General features: G+C 40.5%; 1 protein-coding gene across 1 annotated transcript in view; it reads right to left on the bottom strand.

Moving 5' to 3' along the window:
• Positions 1-18,911, bottom strand: part of LOC121606000 (inactive N-acetylated-alpha-linked acidic dipeptidase-like protein 2) — a 472,539-nt gene that overhangs the window by 141,066 nt on the left and 312,562 nt on the right. Inside the window, exon 10 of the mRNA XM_041936153.1 lies at positions 5,195-5,287. Coding sequence (XP_041792087.1) covers positions 5,195-5,287 — 93 coding nt within the window. The remainder of the gene's footprint in view (positions 1-5,194; positions 5,288-18,911) is intronic.

The following is an 18,911-nucleotide window of genomic DNA, read 5'->3' as shown; positions in this document are numbered from 1 at the left end:
CACACAAACACGAATGCTTCAGGCTTCTTTGTATGCCTTACATTCTGTACAAAGACAGAGTGTTCAGTATGGATGCACAAAGCGGCTTCCTGCAGGCAAAGAGAGGAACAGAGCAAACCTCATCACCCCAACACAGAGCGCTGATGACTGTGTTTGAGAAAAGAGGTGCTTAGAGAAGCCTGCTAGCTTAGCCCAAGAATCAGACAACAAATTATTACACTGAGAGCGGCTTCCAGGCTAAATCAACCATTACTGTAAACTGCTGCAAATTAGTCATGTGTGAAAGTGCAGTTTGCTTTATTTTATCAATTTTTGTTGTTTTTTTTTTTTTTTTTTTGATTTGCACAACTTTTTCATGGGTATACGTCTTGTTCAGAAGAGATTTTATAAGAAAACACTTATACATATAAAAATAAGAAAAAGAATAATTAAATACATGAGGTCATGTTCTTGCTGCCCTTAGGCCACAACAAATTATTAATTAATGGTTCAGCAGGCACCAACTAATGTTCAGTGCAGTCGATGGTGGGGAATTTCTTTTTTTCTTTCTTTTCTAACTGAAATTATTGCAAGCAACAAATATAGTTTGACTTTAACGGTCATACAGGTATGCCAATGGCCCCTGTTGGTATTTTGTCCTCAACTCCTGGCACAGGCACTTTTAGAGGATGTGTAAATCAGCAATTAATCCTACTAACAAGTAAAGTGTGTGTTTCTAAAGCCTGATATGTCTTATTAATGAGATATACAGCTTCATTTTTGTCCAAAAAAAATAAAAACACATCAATAAGCCACACTGTTATGTTCCTTCATTAACGGGCACATAGGCAGAGAGTTAGCACAGAAAATGATTACCACTCACATGTCTTTAAGGTGACTATGAAGCGATGCCCAGTAGTTTGCTTAGCTCTGCTGAGCATAAAGACTGGAAATGGGGAAACAGCTAACCTGCTTCTGTTCTGCCAGTCACCTGACCAAGACACAGCTAGAGTTTATGGCGCTGTGATCGTTAGCTCTGACATGGTGGCCATCGTCAAGGACAAAAACATTATGTAGTCTGATCCCCGCATTAGGCAGGTTTTGTTACCTGCGGTTAGAGCCAGGCTCTTGCTTTCGGTCTTTGTGCTAAGCTAAGCTAACAAGCTGCTGGCAGTTGCAGATCTCATTTAACTCTTGGCAGGAAGCAAATGTTTTCTTCATGATCATTGTCAGCTATGAAGGTGCAATTGTATTAAAAGTAAATAATCACTATTCAAAGATGAATGTTTCATGTATTTGAGCAGTCATGCAGCGTCCCAATTGTTTTAGATTTCTTCAGGTTTTTGGATGTGTTAAATCTAAATTACAATCCTTTGCTCTTCTTAGCAGCAGCAGCAGTGTGTGAAGCAGTGTGTGATCAATGGTCTAACGTACTGAATCCCTCATCAGACAGACAGTTTAAAAATCTGCATGAGAAATGGATATGGGGTTGAGTATAACAGAAAAGCAGTCTGCAGGGTCTATGGCGGGATTATGTACATCTTCACCTGTAAGAGACGAGGCCTGATGTAGTTCATTGACTGCATTTCCATGACGTTACACTCACTAACGTACGTATCCTACCATAGATCCCATCTGTGCCTCCTTTGCTTTTGTGATTTAGAATTATCCAGTTTTGCAGCTCTGTTTTTAAAACTCTGTCAGATGTTGGACCGCAGGATCCTCTGGTTGCAATATCTGGGATCGTTTGAGGATAAATAGTCACAAAACGGGAGTCAAACATAGTGTTGTGACCTTTTCGGCACTGGCATGTAGGTTTGAAAATTCTCTCTTTCTGCTGTTATACTGTCACCCCTGCAACATTTGTCATATTTTATGCCAAAATCAGTAAACTTCATTAGAACACACAAAAAAGTGAGTGAAAAAGCAAAGCAGCCCAATGAAAGTTAGCTTCTCATTTGCTTTTGCCTGTAAAAAGTAATGCTTTAAATTAGCACTGACGTGGGGAATCTGTTTGATCTCCATCAAACTCTACATTTTGCTCGTGACAATACTGACCTTTAACTATAGTAGGTCAGAGTTCATTTATATCAAACATTCTTTTGGACAAGTTATTTTTTATATTTTGTCAGTTCCAGTTTACATGTAAATGTGATTAAAACAAGAACAGCAACTAAAAAAAATTAACTGGTAAGTGGCGCTATTTAAGCTATTTTTAGAACAGGCCGGCGGGCGACTCATGTGGTCCTTAGACGCGACCTGGTACAGGCACCGTGTTGGTGATCCCTGCCCTAGAGCCTGACAAGCTCATCAAAGAATCATGCCAATCATGCCAAGTTATATAACACGTAAGCAAGGGGACAGAATGGAGCCATGAAGGGTACTGTGTTTGGCCAAGCTGATAGATGTACTATAGTGGAGTATATGTTGGCCTGTGAGCAACAACAAATCACAACATAGAAATGCCACACATAGGTCTGACGTCATTTAGAAACACTGTCACCATTAGTTTGTAGTTTGTCCACCAGTGAGCACTGACAAGGTGATTTTTTAACTTTAAAATGTTTCAGAATTAATAGTAGCTTGGTCATACTTTGTCAAAACTCGGAAAACTTGCAAATTGGGAAGAGAAGCCACCTCCCCACCAGTGAAAGGGTAGAATTAGTTAGTTCAAATTAGTGCACTTTAAATATGCAATAAAACTTACATTTAGGAAGCTTGCACAGTTTTTGACTTCTTTAAAATATTGTGTGGAGTGCCCTGCCGTGAACTGTGTTGTATTTTTGTGCTAGTTGTGTTGTGGTGCTTTGAGATTGCAGGTTTGTCCCTCCACATGAGCAAACAGCATTTTACGTAAGGACTGTTTGAATATAGTAATACAGATTCCTGCATAATAATAATAATTATAATCATAATCATAAGGGCTGTATGACTCAAAACCTTTGCAAACGTGCATGAATATTCATTCTGTTTATGGTCGAGATAAATGAGCGTGGAACAGACATATGACCAAACGCCAACAACCAGTTAAAATGTCGCTCCTTTCGGAGATTTGTGGCCCGTATTATCTGCTTTAGTGGCCCATTATGGCTGCCTAATATCACAGTGTAAATCAGCAAGGTAATTTTCCACCACTGACTGGGCAGGACAGGTACAGTAACAATGCACCGCCACGAGTAGACGGGAGAGCGGGAGGGAAGGCTGACTGTGGGGGGCGAGCCAAGGACAAGATAAAGAGTCTCCTCTGCAGAATGACAATTAAAAAAGGAAAAGGGCAAAAACAGCTGCGGAAGAAACTAAGCTGCCATTTGAACATGCAACGGACAAAATATGGTTGGAAATGACCTGAGCTGATACAGGAGTGGGACAGGAAGGAGACCAATGAAGGAAGAAAAAGAAAAGCATGGATTCATTTAAAACATTTCCCTGACATGAACAGATCAAATGACTACATGTCATTTCAAAGAGGTCACTCATAGTTCTGCATCTTAGTGGCCAGTATAATCATTGCTTCATCTGTTACCACCAGGGCTGTGACCTACAGTTGTATTCATTGCTGATTAATGTGCTGCTTATTTTCATAATTAATTGACTGAGACAACTCTAATAAAATATTTATAAATAGCTTGGTGTGTAAAATATCACAAAATAATGCAGAATAATGCTAATAAGTCTCAACAGTCACAAGATTCTTAGCCACCACACACATACGCAAACACTTCATAATCACACACTTGCATAAAATTCCGCTTGAAGACACAAACATGCACACATGCACACATGCACACACACACACACACACACACAGAGTTCTTCCTATTACGTAAACTGGGTAGTCTTGTCTGAAGTCATTAACATGCTAATGTGAACTCAGAGCCTGTTTTGTGGGTGGTGTTGTGCTTTAGTTCATAACACGTATTCAGTGTCCTAAAATATGCATAGTCCTTTTAATAACTAATGTATTCATATAGTTCTAATTTATAGACCTATGTATTATCCCTGATAGTGTCTTGCATGTTTTCCCTTGCTATATTTTTGGGATCTGAGTGCTTTGTCACCACCACGCTCTGCTCTTCATGTCTAATCGTCCAGTCGTTCGGAGGTCTGATGGTGAACACAATAAGCTGAGTCACTTCTCCTGTTTAAAAGCCACCTCAGACTGAGGCTATTTGGGGAACACTAGCAAATCCAGTTCCTGTAATTTGTTCCTACACTGAGAGACAGCTACGAAAAGTGATGATTTTTTTAATTCATACACATTTGGATCATGTGGATACACATACATCAGAAGTAAAGCCACATATATTATTTTTGGCCATGACTCATGTTTAATCTTCAAACTGAATCACATCAACTTGTTCACTGTAGCTGTGGACAGCATGACTAATATGATAAAGGCTGTGCAGAGTACACAGTCAAATGTACCACCAAATAATTGAAGCAGAAAATGAGAAGGACAATAAAAAATATTTCAATTTAAACGCAAGCAGATAAATAAAGTAGTTCCGGACTGAAGCAAAGCCTTAATGATGTGCACACATCAGATTGACCTTTTATTCTGTGCACCTGATGGACAACACAATACCCTCCACTGCACAGAGCTGGAACAGAATTTCTTCACAGGCTGACGTAGCTGCTCGTACTCTTCAGTTAATAAGCTGCATCGTGGATTTCGCTTACATTATGTCTCTGCCAGCATTGTTTATGGATGAAATGCATTCAAAATTAGATGTGAAGGGGACAAACTACAGCATGCAAAGCTGGCACACAGACATTTGTTAAAGGGTGAGCTGATGCTGACGTAGCTCAGATTCTCAAGGACTGGATGCCGGTGTAATGTTTACTTTCTGTCGACCAATCGCGCTGATATGTAGGAATGGGTACGAGATTAATGTTGGCTGTCAACCATGTAAATCTCCACCCTGATGTTTGCTAAATTAACATTTAATGTTACCCAGCGTTTGTGCTGCTTGTCTGAAGCTACACCTGGATAATATTTTAGTGAACAAGAACACCCACATGCTTGTTTGTCACCTAAATCTAGACTTGAAATAAAATAAAACACATGACTAAAATGTGACTGAATCAACATTTTAACAAGCGTTTGAACTGAAGAATGCGGGGCACACTCTTATTTTTGACTGCCTAGTCAAACACTGATAATGAGACAAGCAGTTTTTGCTTTAAGTCAAAACTTTGGACTGTTTGTACAAACCTGGGTTCCTCCTTCCTTTCAGGTATCCCACAACATTGTAGATTTTCTTGTAGTACAGCTGGTTTCCAACAGTCAGAGTAATCTTCTTTCGTTCTAGGAAAAAGAAAAGACAGACTTTCAGATGCGTCGTCACAGGAAAGGAAAAAACATTTTGAAATCCCCTGTAAGTGATCTCAAACAAGATCCTAATTTTGACCAACCTTGACCAAATTGAAGTCTAATAATGAATAATGAATCAGAATTTGTCCCCGGTGTGATGATGCCCGAGCACAATGAACCCTCATTTTATTAATCTCCCAGAGAGAGAAACAACATGACTCACAGGTTGTCAAAAACGCTGTTGCTGTATAAACTTAAGAACGCCACACTGGGAGAAAAACAAACTGAAATCAGTGGTAAATGGAAATCTTTCTCAGTGTGTGATTGCTCAAGTACAAACATACTCTTCAAATGCAGGCTGGAAAAATAAAACCGGCAACCAGCCAATCAGCAGGTTCATTTTAGGCAGCGATGACTGACTCATCCACTCTACTAGCCACTTTGACCAAAAGGTGATGATTATACCTGAACCCTGTCTCCTGCCGAATATGCTTATTTTCCACTAATATTCTGCCAAATGCATTTTGTAGGAAACATTATCGTTGCCTGAAGTGCATTTGTTGTTTTCTGGCTTGTTTTGTTTTTTTGTTTTCTTCTTCTTTACTGCATAGATGTCAGAAGTAGGACATAGAAGTGCACTGACTTTTCTAACATTTTAGGAATATGAATTTGTTGACAGAGAACATTTTGTAGATAGGTTCAATATTACACTTTCCTTGTTGTGCTGGTAAAATTAAACAGACTTAATTAAAAACAGGCATTCTGTTTCCTAACTGCAAATTAGCTGAATATAAATGTGTTTTTTTTAGGTCACAGGGTTTCATATCATGCAGCAGAGAAAGAGGACAGAATGAGCAGAACAAAAGGTGTTCAGAGTAATACTGGCGTTCGGCAAGGTTTTCATATGGCTAGAGAATGTCATGTTAAGATTGATCGATACAAACAGATCAACTAGATTAGCCAACACAATCAAATAATAAAGTACAATAAGCACAAACACAGACACACAACCTCACACAGCATTTCCTTCTGTCACATTCCCCCTGTCTCACTCTCAAGGAATAATTGGATTATGTCAAGTGGATGAGAGTTGAATGAGAGCTCTAATCACACACACACACACACACACACACACACACACACACACGCAAAAGCTCCTTTGTAAGAGGAAACCCCTATACATAAGTAGGATGCATGCAACTATGCTTTATCTTAGTTTAATTCTAAATGGGTATTGTCAGACAATGATTCACAATATACAGAAAGACCATACATCACCAAGTTGTGCAACCGCTGAGGAAAACATACTGCACTGACACACACACGCACACATAAACATACAATTCATCATTAAATGAAAACCTGCCATAAAAAGGCACGGATAAAAGAGACTTACCAACACTTTTCACATAACATTACACTGATGGTTTGTCATGTTTGGACTGTCTCTTCCACTGCAAGTTCAATGTTTTAGAACGAAATGAAATCATTTAGATTCATGATGAGGACTTATTGGTTGGTTTGGAAAATGTATGTCAGACTAACATCCACATGTCTTATAAACAGCCCATAACCCTGAGCTTTTCAATGGGATGCATCCGGGACTGTCCCCTACTCAGTCGAAAAGACAGTGGAAATATAGATCTCTGACACTCTTTAAGATAATATTTAAAAATGAACGGGGTTCAAGAAACCTTGATGGAAACTTAAAAAGATTTCACCACTCATCCGAGGGGCTGTAATCCACATTGCAGCCGAATCGCTCATGCATTCCTCTAATGCCGGTTTGTGCATATTCAACACACACCTAGGAACCTTTTGCAAGCGCTGGTTTCTTGTCGGACCGGTCAAAGTGAAAACTACATCTGTTGTGTTGCTGTTACAGTGTAATGGTTGTAAGCCAATTTTGTGGCTTTTATGATGCACATTTATGAATTTTGAAAAAAAAAGTATTTTTATGCAAATTAATTTGCATCATACCTAAATGAAAGTCTATTGTATGTGTTACAGAAAAATTTACAAACCCCTCTTCATTTAGCATCAATTTGAAAGCAAAAACACAAAGAATTAATTTTAAAATATTAAAGGATAGTTATTGATACCAATAACTGTATTGATATCAATTAAGGGTAAGGGCAATTAATGATTATCGTAGGGTCTAAATTCAGAAGCATCTCTGCGCCATTCTCTGCAGGGTATTAAATGCAGCATTGTCTAAGTCCTCTTTCTAAAACTACAAAGTAGATGATATTGCCTTCAACAACATCCTCCATGATTGTTACAAAAATACTACAAATTAGCCTTTTATGACGGATGACTTTGGGGGGCAAGGCAAGGACATGATAAATGGTCTCCTCTGCAGAATGACAATTATAAAAGGAAAAGGGCGAAAACAGCTACGCAGAAGAGGCTAAGCTGCCATTTGAACATGCAACGGACAAAATATGGTTGGAAATGACCTGAGCTGACACAGGAGTGGGACAGGAAGGAGACCAATGAAGGACGAAAAAGAAAAGGATTCATTTAAAACATAACGTTTCAACCTTTTCTTGACCGATGATTAAAATGTTTTCATGTTTGTGAATCGCTCAGTACATCTAATGAATGGGCTACAATGAAGAAGCTGTGACTTGAAACAACCTTGAAAAAAAAAAAAAAAAAAAAAAAAAAAAAAAGGGACAGGAAGAAGCCATGACAGGGAAGTTAGTATTGAACAGATCAAATAATGGCACATAATTTCATAGTTCTTCTGCATCTTAGTGGCCAGTATAATCATTGCTTCATCTGTTACCACTAGGGCTGCGCCTACAATTGTTTTCATTGCTGATTAATTTGCTGCTTATTTTTGAAATTAATTGATTTCTATTTCTAATAAAAAAAATAATAGCTTAGAGTGTAAAATATTGCAAAATCATGCAGAATAATGCTAATGAGCCTCAGAAGCCACAAGAATATTAGCATAAAAGATTCTCAACTCTGACACTCTAAAAAAAAGAAATTTGAGATTTAAAAATGAATGGGGTTCAAGAAAGCTTGTCTTTGTTTGACAATGATTTGACAGACATTCATTCTAACTGTATTTTCCCTGACTGAGTTTCCAAGGTAATGTTTGGAGCAGCAAACTATTTCCTGTTTTAAAAAATAGAATAAAAGAAGCACAGTGCAGGATTTTCGACCACTGTTGTGAAACTACGCAGCAATGTGTTGATGATCAGGTTCTCACTGACTGCTTTTCAAGGATGCACATATGTCTGTGAGGATTCTCTGGAGGGTTGAATCAAGGGCATCTGGGCTGGAAACTTAAAAAGATTTTACCATCATCCGAGGGGCTGTTTCACTTCTGACTGAGTTGTGGGGAGGTATTTACCCTCATAGTTGGGATGCGTGTGAATGTTGTCATCTGGTAGGAGGACGTTTGGTTACTATCAGATGTTAAGGATAGTTATTGATACCAATAACTGTAATAATATCAATTAAATTATATTACTTAGAATTAACAATAATGTGCCATCAGCCTGAGATCAAGGGCCAATGAGCAACTGTGGATACAGTTTCAGCAAAGGGTTGTTCACTTTAAATGCCAATATTTAAAATACCTTTTAACGATTATCAGGTGAGCGATGAGGGGTTGTATTTTTTCCTTTTTCTACCCTTATAGATAGATAGATAGATGGATAGACTTTATTTATCCCAAGCTGGGAAATTGCAGTGCAGCAGCAGCATTACACACAGTGAAATAAGTGAAAATAAGACTATAAAGAACAAACTATACATAATAAAAATATAAAAATAGCGAGCAGTAAAAAGATTATGTACATAACAAAATAATAAAATATCCAAATAGTAAACAGTAGTAAAAAGTATTGCACAAAAGGAATATCAAATGAAAATGAGTATCAAAATAAGAATATCAAAAGCAAATGGCAGTGAAAATAAAGTGTACCATGACTGTAAGAACAAACTATATATAATAAAATATCGAAATAGCAAGCAGTAAAAAAATTATATACATAATAAGAAAATATCAAAAGCAAACAGTAGTGGTAAGAAGTATTGTATTATTATTATTATTTTAGCTGTTATTGTACAGTGTAATGGCATGTGGCAGGAAAGATTTCCTGTATCTGTCCCTTCGACAGCGGAGCTGTAGCAGCCTGTGGGAGAAGGTGCTCTGCTGTCCGTCCACTGTGTGATGGAGAGGGTGCTGATCATTGTCCATGATGGATAGCAGTTTATTCAGCGTCCTCCTCTCCACCACAGTCTCAAAAGACTCAAGTCTGAGTCCGAGTACAGAGCTAGCCTTCTTGATGATCTTATCAAGTCTGTTGGTGTCGCTGGCTTCGATGCTGCTGCCCCAACAAACAACGGCAAAGAAGATGGCACTGGCAACCACAGACTGGTAGAAGATCTCCAACATTTTGCTGCACACGTTGAAGGATCTCAGTTTCCTCAGGAAGTAGAGTCTGCTCATCCCCTTCTTGTACAAAGTCTCTGTGTTGGATTTCCAGTCCAGTCTGTTGTCGATCACCACTCCAAGGTATTTGTAGTCCTCCACCTCCTCCACCACCTCCCCTTTGATCCATAGTGGCTGTGAAGGCGTCTTCTTCCTCCTGAAGTCGATCACCATCTCTCTGGTCTTGCTGATGTTCAGCCTCAGGTGGTTCTGTTCGGACCACTCAACAAAGTTGTCTATCAGTGTCCTGTACTCCCCCTCCTCTCCCTCTCTTATACACCCGACAACAGCTGAGTCATCAGAGAACTTCTGCAGGTGACATGACTCAGAGTTGTACTTAAAGTCAGTGGTGTATAAGGTGAAGAGGAAGGGAGAAAGCACAGTCCCCTGCGGAGCTCCTGTATCACTGACCACCACATCAGACAGCCCGCTGCCCAGACGGACAAACTGTGGCCGGCCTGTCAAGTAGTCAGTAATCCAGGAGATCACCCATCCCCCACAGCTTCTCACCCAATAGCAGAGGTTGAATGGTGTTGAAGGCACTGGAGAAATCAAAGAATGTGATTCTTACAGTGCCTCCTCCACCATCAATATGCATATGGGCTCGTTGCAGCAGGTAAATGACAGCGTCATCGACTCCTAAATGGGGCTGATAGGCAAACTGCAGGGGGTCAAGGAATGTCTTCACCTGTGGACTGGGCCCGGAACAATCTCTCCAGGACTTTCATCACATGGGATGTGAGGGCGACTGGTCTGTAGTCAGCTGGGTCAGATGGCCTCGGCTTCTTGGGGACTGGAACCAAGCAGGACGTCTTCCACAGCCTCAGGACTTTCTCCTGACTCAGGCTCAGGTTGAACAGATGTTCAAGTACAGGAGACAGCTGGCTAGCACAGGTCTTGATGTCATGGCCATGTCGCAGGGTCCCGGTGGGTCTTACCCCAATGGGGAACCAGGATTTGTCTTCAAACCAAATCTTGCACAAAGGTGAGATGTACAAGGTCTGGCAGGATTACAGTGATATTTCTTCATTCTTTGTCCCGAGTTCTTCATCAGGCTTTAGACTTTGCATGTGGGCCTCTCTTTGTTCAGCCACATGGTGATGAGCAACATGACCATCATTGTTCACATGCATTATGTGTCTGTAACAAAGGTGAAAAGTTTCTACAACCAAATTCAGTTGCCCTTGATTCCACCCTCCTTTGATAAGAATGCACATATGCATGAAAAGCATGAGCATGCAGGTGATGCACATACATTCCTTCTCTGTGTGTTGCATACAAGCTGTGTGACAGATTCCTGCTGTTCTACTGATCGACTTTTGATGGCGGTCATTGAACGAGGTTTCAAACAGTTCAAAGAAATGTTGGACGAGGAAGGAAATTGATATTTTTTAGCCCACACAATGCATTTTGTTGAGCAACACTGAAAACACAACTATGTTTTCATCCTACTCTTTAAAAATGACACAAAACGAGGAGGGACAACGCAAATGACCTCAATTAGAAACAGCGTCCTTTATGTGAAGGACTAAAATGCAAACTGGCTCTCACAAAAAGAAAAAGAAGACCACACACACACACACACACACACACACACACACACGGTGCCATACGATGCATTGACAGAGCAGTCACTGTATATTGTGTCTGCCAGCTCTGCTGCCTTGCTGGATGGCTGTGAGCTCTAGGGGGGCTGATGGCTGGATATCTGAGGGAAATACAGACAAGGTGCCAGTAAAGATGTGAAGCAGGGGCTCAAACTGTGTGTGACAGAGGTCCCCTGCCTACAGCACAGCACTACAGCATGACAGCCCACTTTCCCAGCTCCATCCCCACATGCCTGTCTCCTGCCCTCCTCTCGTGTCTGTTTAATACATTATAAAAATTCACTGCTTTCTCTCATAGGCACCACACAACCCATTTATCACTTTTGACACTGGCACAAATGACTTTGGCTAAAAAGCAGGGATGGAACATGTGGCCCGTTTGTGTATTCACTCTGCAGACGTACGCACAGAGAGATTTGTCATAGAGTAATTCCACTCCATGATGAATGGATTTATAGATAGGGCTGCCTCTGCAGGTAAAGGGTGACTCTGAGTTAAGTTTTGAGGGTTTATGAAAATATTTAAAGGGACTACAGTATGAGTCTGATTTTCACAAGTTAAATGAAATGTGAAAGCAGATATTTCCATAGCCACTCTCAGTAGTTTCTTCTTGAGGCTGTATGATTTACAAGCTGCTGCTCTTAGAATAACTCTGATGGTCAAACCAAAAGTTCTCAGTTACAGAGTTTTTTGTGCCATTTCTCCTGACAGAGTTCATGATTTCCCCAGTAAGCAGCAGGGTGGCAGAGTGGTTAGACACTTAGGAACAATTCCTCCGCTTGCACAGCCTTTGAGTGTCTGAAAAAGCCCTTAAACAAGATACTTAACCTCTGTCTGCTTCAAGGAACATCATACATGCTGAACCAGAAACTGAACTTTTTCTACTAAGTCCTTTTTCTAAAACTACAAAATCGATTCATATTAGTGTTTTCTCATCTGACACCTCTTTGGTTCATGTTGGTTAAAGGAATACTTTGACATATTAGGAAATACATTTGATTACATGATAAACATCATATCTGCATACATGTTAGCATTGTGAGCATATCAGTATGGTGACATTTGCATTTAGCTCAATGCACACTGCACCTAAGTACAGACTCATACAGCAACTAGCATGGCTGCAGAGCTTAGTCTTACTTTTATGTTGTACAAAGCCAGGTTAGCGCTTTCCCTCCAACCAACAGTCTTTATGCTAAACTAGTGAGAGGTGCTGCACAGAAGTACTGGGTAGATGCATGACCTGATCATGAAGAAAAAAAATATAACATGTAAATTCCATTCCACATCACAAACTGACATTTTTAAATGTCTTTTTATTTGCACAATAAACAAATGAGATACGTGTTAAGAAATGATGTGCTGTTTAAAAAAATGTAATGTAAAAAAAAAGTTTTTTCTTGGGAAGACTCTTTTTCCTGCTAGTTGAAGTAAAACTTCAAATGAGAACAAGAATTAGATGAACAGGAAGCTACCAGTTGTTATCATGGCAGGCCCATGGACACACAACTTATTAGTGATGCTTGCTATGCATGGTTGTGAAGTATTGCTTGCAACATAGTCAGATAGTTTTGATGGCATCGAATCCTTCAACATTCTAGCACCCTCACATACACTTAAGATAAGATAAGGTAAGACTTTAGTTATCCCCAGCGGTGGAAATTCTGATGTTACAGGCAGCAGGTAATATCAGTAGGAAAATAACAGAATAGAGAAATACCATCCATTATCTATACACCGCTGAATCCTTAGCAGGGTCACGGGGGGGGCTGGAGCCTATCCCAGCTGTCTCTCGGGCGAAGGCAGGGGACACCCTGGGCAGGTCGCCAGCCTACCACAGGGCTACATATACAGACAAACAACCACACGCTCATTCACACCTATGGACAATTTAGAGTTATCAATTAACCTAAGCATGTTTTTGGACTGTGGGAGGAAGCCGGAGAACCCGGTGAGAACCCACGCTGCACAGGGAGAACATGCAAACTCCACACAGAAAGACCCCAGGCAGGATCGATCTTCTAGCTGTGAGGCGACGCTGCTAACCACCGAGCCACCGTGCAGCCCGAATAGAGAAATACTAATACAAAATAAAAGCTGACTATATATATATATGTACATTTTATACGAAGAAATATAAAAATATGTAAAAAATATATATTGCCGCAAAGAACTATAAAAAATATTGCCATAAGAGAGATAGAATACAGAATAGAATACATAGAATATTCACAGTTTTAACAGAAAGGTTGACGGCATCCACAACTTTGACCTTCAACCTGTTGCCACAACAAATGAATCACATCTTGCACTGAAGCAAACTGATTTTATCATCCATGAACCCAGACATTGAAAGTTTCAGTAGGTAACTTTTATGACTATTTATGACTGAGTATAACCTTTTTTGGAATAACGTTTTGCTGAAACTGTCACCATATCCTGACAGTAGTACACAACACAGATAAACTGTGGAAAAATCTGATTCTTCTGGCTACTCCTAGTTTTCTAATGGTATTTGCAAACAACAACCAACCAGTGGCAGCTGATTTTTCATTCGCATTCCCTGGCTGTGAAATACTTTGGACCTGGGAACAGGACCAAAAGTGTGGGTATTGGACCACCTGGAAATGCAACAGTCAACTATATTTCTCCAGAATCATCTCCTGCAGCTTTTAACCATTAAATGCCACCAAATGAAAAGAGCTGCTAGATAATCGTAGAGTCTAAATTCAGAAGCATCTCTGCACCATTCTCTGCAGGGTATTAAATGCAGAGTCGAGAAGAAAAAGCAGTAAGTGAATGTGGGAATCCTGCACAAAGCAATCAATAGTGGTGTAATTAAAGGGCCTGGGAGTCCTTTCTATGAAGCCATTTCAAGTTGTTCTGCTTCGCTCGCCTCTCTCTCCGTGGCCTCGCAATGTAATTGCCACGGAAATTTGTTTCACTTTTGGCATTTGTTCTGAGTGGTAGACAGAGAGAGAGAAAGAATTGTGAGTGTTAAAAACTGTGAGGAGGAAGCGAGACAAAGAAGGGATTCAGCACAGTTGACTTGCTGAGGTCCCATTCTTCAGCTATGATTTCCCCTTCAGCGTCAACTGGTTTAAGATGAATGTACTGTATGTGTGTGTGTGAGTGAATGTGTGTGTGTGTGAGAGAGAGAGAGAGAGAGAGAGAAAGAGAAAGACAGACAGGATGAAGGGCACTTCCTTTGGCCCCTCGGCCTCATGTATAAATGGTGTGCACATACTAAAAGGTTGCAGGTTCACTGGTTTTCATGCACATGCAGGAGGTCTAAAAATCTATTTCCTCTGTGGCACAAAGATGTTAATGCACGTCAGGGAGTGCAGGACTTCAGGCCAGACAGGGTAAATGTGTGACTACAGCTTTAACATTTTCTAACTTTGAGATGGGCAGCTACCTTAGGTAGCTAGTTTGCAAGTTATGTCGGCCTCAACGTCTGTGTTACAACAACTACATGGGTCGGAGGGCGTCCTCCTGCTGTTAACTGTAGGCATCACAAAGAACCGCTGCACTAACACCACACACAACACACTGAATAAGACTCTCAACATGAAACGTGACAATAGCTTATACGGACACAAAGGTAGGCTGAAGCTACGTTTTACATTTTGCTGGATATGGTTGATTATGTATGAATAGCCGACATTTTGTTAGCATTCAGCTAGCATAACATCAGCTAACCTTGAGCCTAACATTACGTAACTTCAAATATACAATATATCGCTCTTTTGCCACGGTCCAGACCCTCGCTTTTGATTAACTGGCATTTATCTATTTATATTTTAAAATGTATACATTTCTGATGACGAACGACTCACCCCCAGAACCGGCAGAGTCGTCCCAGAATGCGCCATGATTTCCATTCCGTATTCGCGTTTGTTACAGATTACAGAGGATAAAAACACTAAATTAAACATTTTTTTCCATCTCAGTAATCAGCAACTTGATCTCACATTGTGTGAGGTTTTTCTTTTTCGTGTGTTTTGCAGCAGGATTTGCCATTGTTATGTGGATAATAGTTGGCAGGAGGGGAGTATTTCTAGTCATTTACATAGAGTCATTTCTGGCAGGAGCAAAGGCGGGCTAAGTGGCTCATGAAATGCAGAAAGGAAAGGTGCGCATGACCTGGCACAGTTTTACACGTGGCTGTATTTTTCTAATTTTGTGACTCCACCATCTTTCAGCTTAAAGCAGCACAGTCTTCTTTACATGAGAACCCTGGTCCTCATTTTATGATTTAGGACAACATTAAAGATTAAAATACACGTAAAATACACTTAAGTGACAAATCCATACAGTAGTAATGTATAATTGTTAAGGTAGACCAAAAATAAGTAAATGCTCCAACTGTGGCATTACGTATACATCCCCTATATGGCCAAAAGTATGTGGACAATCTGCTTGGTTTAAAGATCAGATAAGAGATTAGGAGGAATGTAAAAGCTACAGGTTCTGGTATTTGCAGCATTCAGTCTTGTCCAGTTTGGGGGAGGCTCTTTCTTGTCTAAATATGACAAGACCCCTGTGTTTTCCCAGTTTGGTGTGGGATAACTTGACTGGCTTGCATAGAGCCCTCACCTCAACCCCATCCAATACCTTTGGAAGGAACTGGAATATCGACTACAAGCGTTTGCACCCCAGATCAGTGTCTGATCTCACTGAGTCAGTGTGTCAGAATGGGAGCAAATCCTTGTATTTCACAGAGGCATACATTAACCATGAAATGTCTAGGGTGTAGCTCAGTAAACGTGAAGGGTATTTTTTAGGAGGTGTGAGAAACTTATTTTATTGTCAATATGGGTATCAGAAGACCATAATTAACCACGAATAAAACTTTGATGAGCCAACTTAGCCAATCAAAAACTTAAGTGGTGGTTTATGATGTGTTGGCAGGGCGCTATGACTAAGTGTCACAGAGTTAAGTCCCTTTACTGCTTAGTGAAGCTTGTGACTTCCAGTCAGATAAGAGGCATCAACATGCATGAACATTTCCAGCAGTAGCAGGAAAGTGTGTGTGTGTGTGTGTGTGTGTGTGTGTGTGTGTGTGTGTGAGTGTGTGAGATCAGTCAGCTTGCAGCACGCCTTTGAGGTAGTGATTGACTAGCTTGGTAATTGTCTGGTCAACAGACAGACCACTCAGATAGAGTCAGAGCCAAAGCCCCAAGGTCTGATGGGGACAGGGTGTGTTCAGTGAATTAATCAATCTAAAAGGGCTGAAAAGATGGGAGAGGTGGACAAGCTCTCTCAGACACAACACCCACACATGCAAACACACACCTACATACAGATACATGAGCATGGACATAAGGACACACAGAGGGTATGTATCCAGAGGAGCAAATAGACATACAAGACTGAATGCAGCCGGACCTTAAATGTAGATGCTGGGATGCAAATAACATATTTTTACAAATGCAAAAAACACATAAAAAGGGATAGATAAGGAGAGCATATGCATCTCAACTCTGCACACAAGGTTGACTTGGATATTTACAGGAAACAACTAAAAGCTATTATTCATGTTTTTAATAATAATGAATGAATACTGTATATAGTAAATACTGTAGAACATTTCTGAAAAAAAAAAAAGCATATGCTTGCTTAGTGCTTGTTTCAGGAATATTTTGTTGCTATAGCTGGTTAGCTTCCACTTCCATTTCAAAATGGTAGCTCATGTGCAGCGATCTATCAAGACATTGTTAACCGGCGTTTAGCAGATGGAACCAAAATAGTTAATAAGAGTTAATAAGGCATTGTAAGTGCTTCTTATGTGGTCGGTAGTGGGTGGTTAGCAGGCTTGGAGGCATTATATAGGCTATAGGCTGAATGGAGATGCAAGACAGATCCAAGGGGAAATTTACGAGAACAGAAAAGTGGAAGGAGAGAGATGTGGATAAATGATGCGTGCTATTTCAGCACCATGGACAGTGTTGTTGAATTATCATTAGACGGCCCCTTCTGATATTTAAGCACAACTGGACATGAAATTTTGCTCAAACCCCAGCAGATGAAGGATAAAAAGTAAGGATTGCATTGCAGCCCACATGAAATGTCTAGCTACACGTTACACAAGATGAAGACAGTCAGAGGTCACGTTCTCCAGCACTGGCAGTGCTAAAACTGAGTTTGGAGACAGGTCTGGCTATGTGAGACTTCTTTATATCAAGTGACTCACATACACAGACATGGCACAGAGAGAGAGACTGGCAGAGAGAGAGACAGAGAGAGAGAGACATCAATAATGACGATGTCACACCACCCCTTCATTTTAAACTTATTTTAGAAATGTTACAAAACATTTCAAAAACCAGCACGGGAAACAGAAACACAGCAGAGCAGACAGCCTGTGAGCTTTTAAAACTCCCGGCAGCCAAATCAACATGGAGTGGCTGGGGCCCTATGAAGGGGTTCTCGGATGGGTGGAATCAACGACAGTATAGGCCACATTGCCCCGCTGGTGCTGTTTGCTCCATGACGTGAGAACCCCTCCGCAGTGGTGATGGCTCGTTATGGATCGTCTCATAACATATAGATGTGGTCTGAGTCAGACTTTCAAGACACACAAACAAACTTTATTCAGTATATTCCACTAAACAATAAAAATGCATGTTCAGTCAGAAAGACTGGGCCCAAGGTGGGCCCCTTTGTAGCTGGAGAGAACCATAGGTTACAGGTTAGTCACTGCTAAGGTGTAAGCAGCGGTTCTTAGTGTATTTCCAGAGGGTGCAATGAGCCACATATTTGCATATGATTTGCCAATGCTACAAGCTACAACATGAGCTTTCTGGCAAAAATGTGTCGAAAAATAATAGCAAAAGAAATTTTAAGTATGCAGGATTACAATAGGTGTGCCTGTGTGTTGCACAATAAGGGCACATAACATATACTATATACCAATACAGATGCACACACACACACATGCAGTGCTCAGAGTACGGTGAAGTTAACCACATCATCTTGTTAAGGTCTGCTGATCGCCATGGAGGGCCCCTGAGCAATTAACCAATGGTCAGCCAATGTAGCCAGCCTTAATTGAATGGGAATTAAAAGAGAAAAATAAGGAGAAAAGGTATTAAAAAGAAAGAAAAAAAATGAAAGGAGGCAGACAGATGGAAACAAATGATAGTGGGATCCCAAGAGTGGTCAGAGGTGCAGCCAATCGATTGGAGACAGATTACATCTCTCTCGCTCTCTCTTTGTCTCCCCTTTTGTCTCTCTCCCCATTCCCTCCCTCTTTCGAACTCATTTGATGTAATGGAAACACTTCAAAAAGAAGCCTACGTTGCAGAACCGTTAGATGTACATTAAGCTAGATCTTCAGAGAGTGGGGACAAACACAAATGGGCGTGCAACACACACATAGAAAATGTGCACTCCAAAACCAACAGCACCTCTGCCAGAGCTGGAACGGCTTCTGACAAACAATTCACATGGATGCAGGAAGGATGTCCACATACGACTTAGATAAGATTCTACAAACCTACAAGTGGCCAACAGTGTCAAGACAAGAAACAATCTGACAAAATAACCTTAAAAC

This window comes from Chelmon rostratus, chromosome 4, assembly GCF_017976325.1.
Source record: "Chelmon rostratus isolate fCheRos1 chromosome 4, fCheRos1.pri, whole genome shotgun sequence".
In the NCBI taxonomy this organism is placed as follows: Eukaryota; Metazoa; Chordata; class Actinopteri; order Chaetodontiformes; family Chaetodontidae; genus Chelmon; species Chelmon rostratus.
This window is presented reverse-complemented; position numbering and strand designations above follow the sequence as displayed.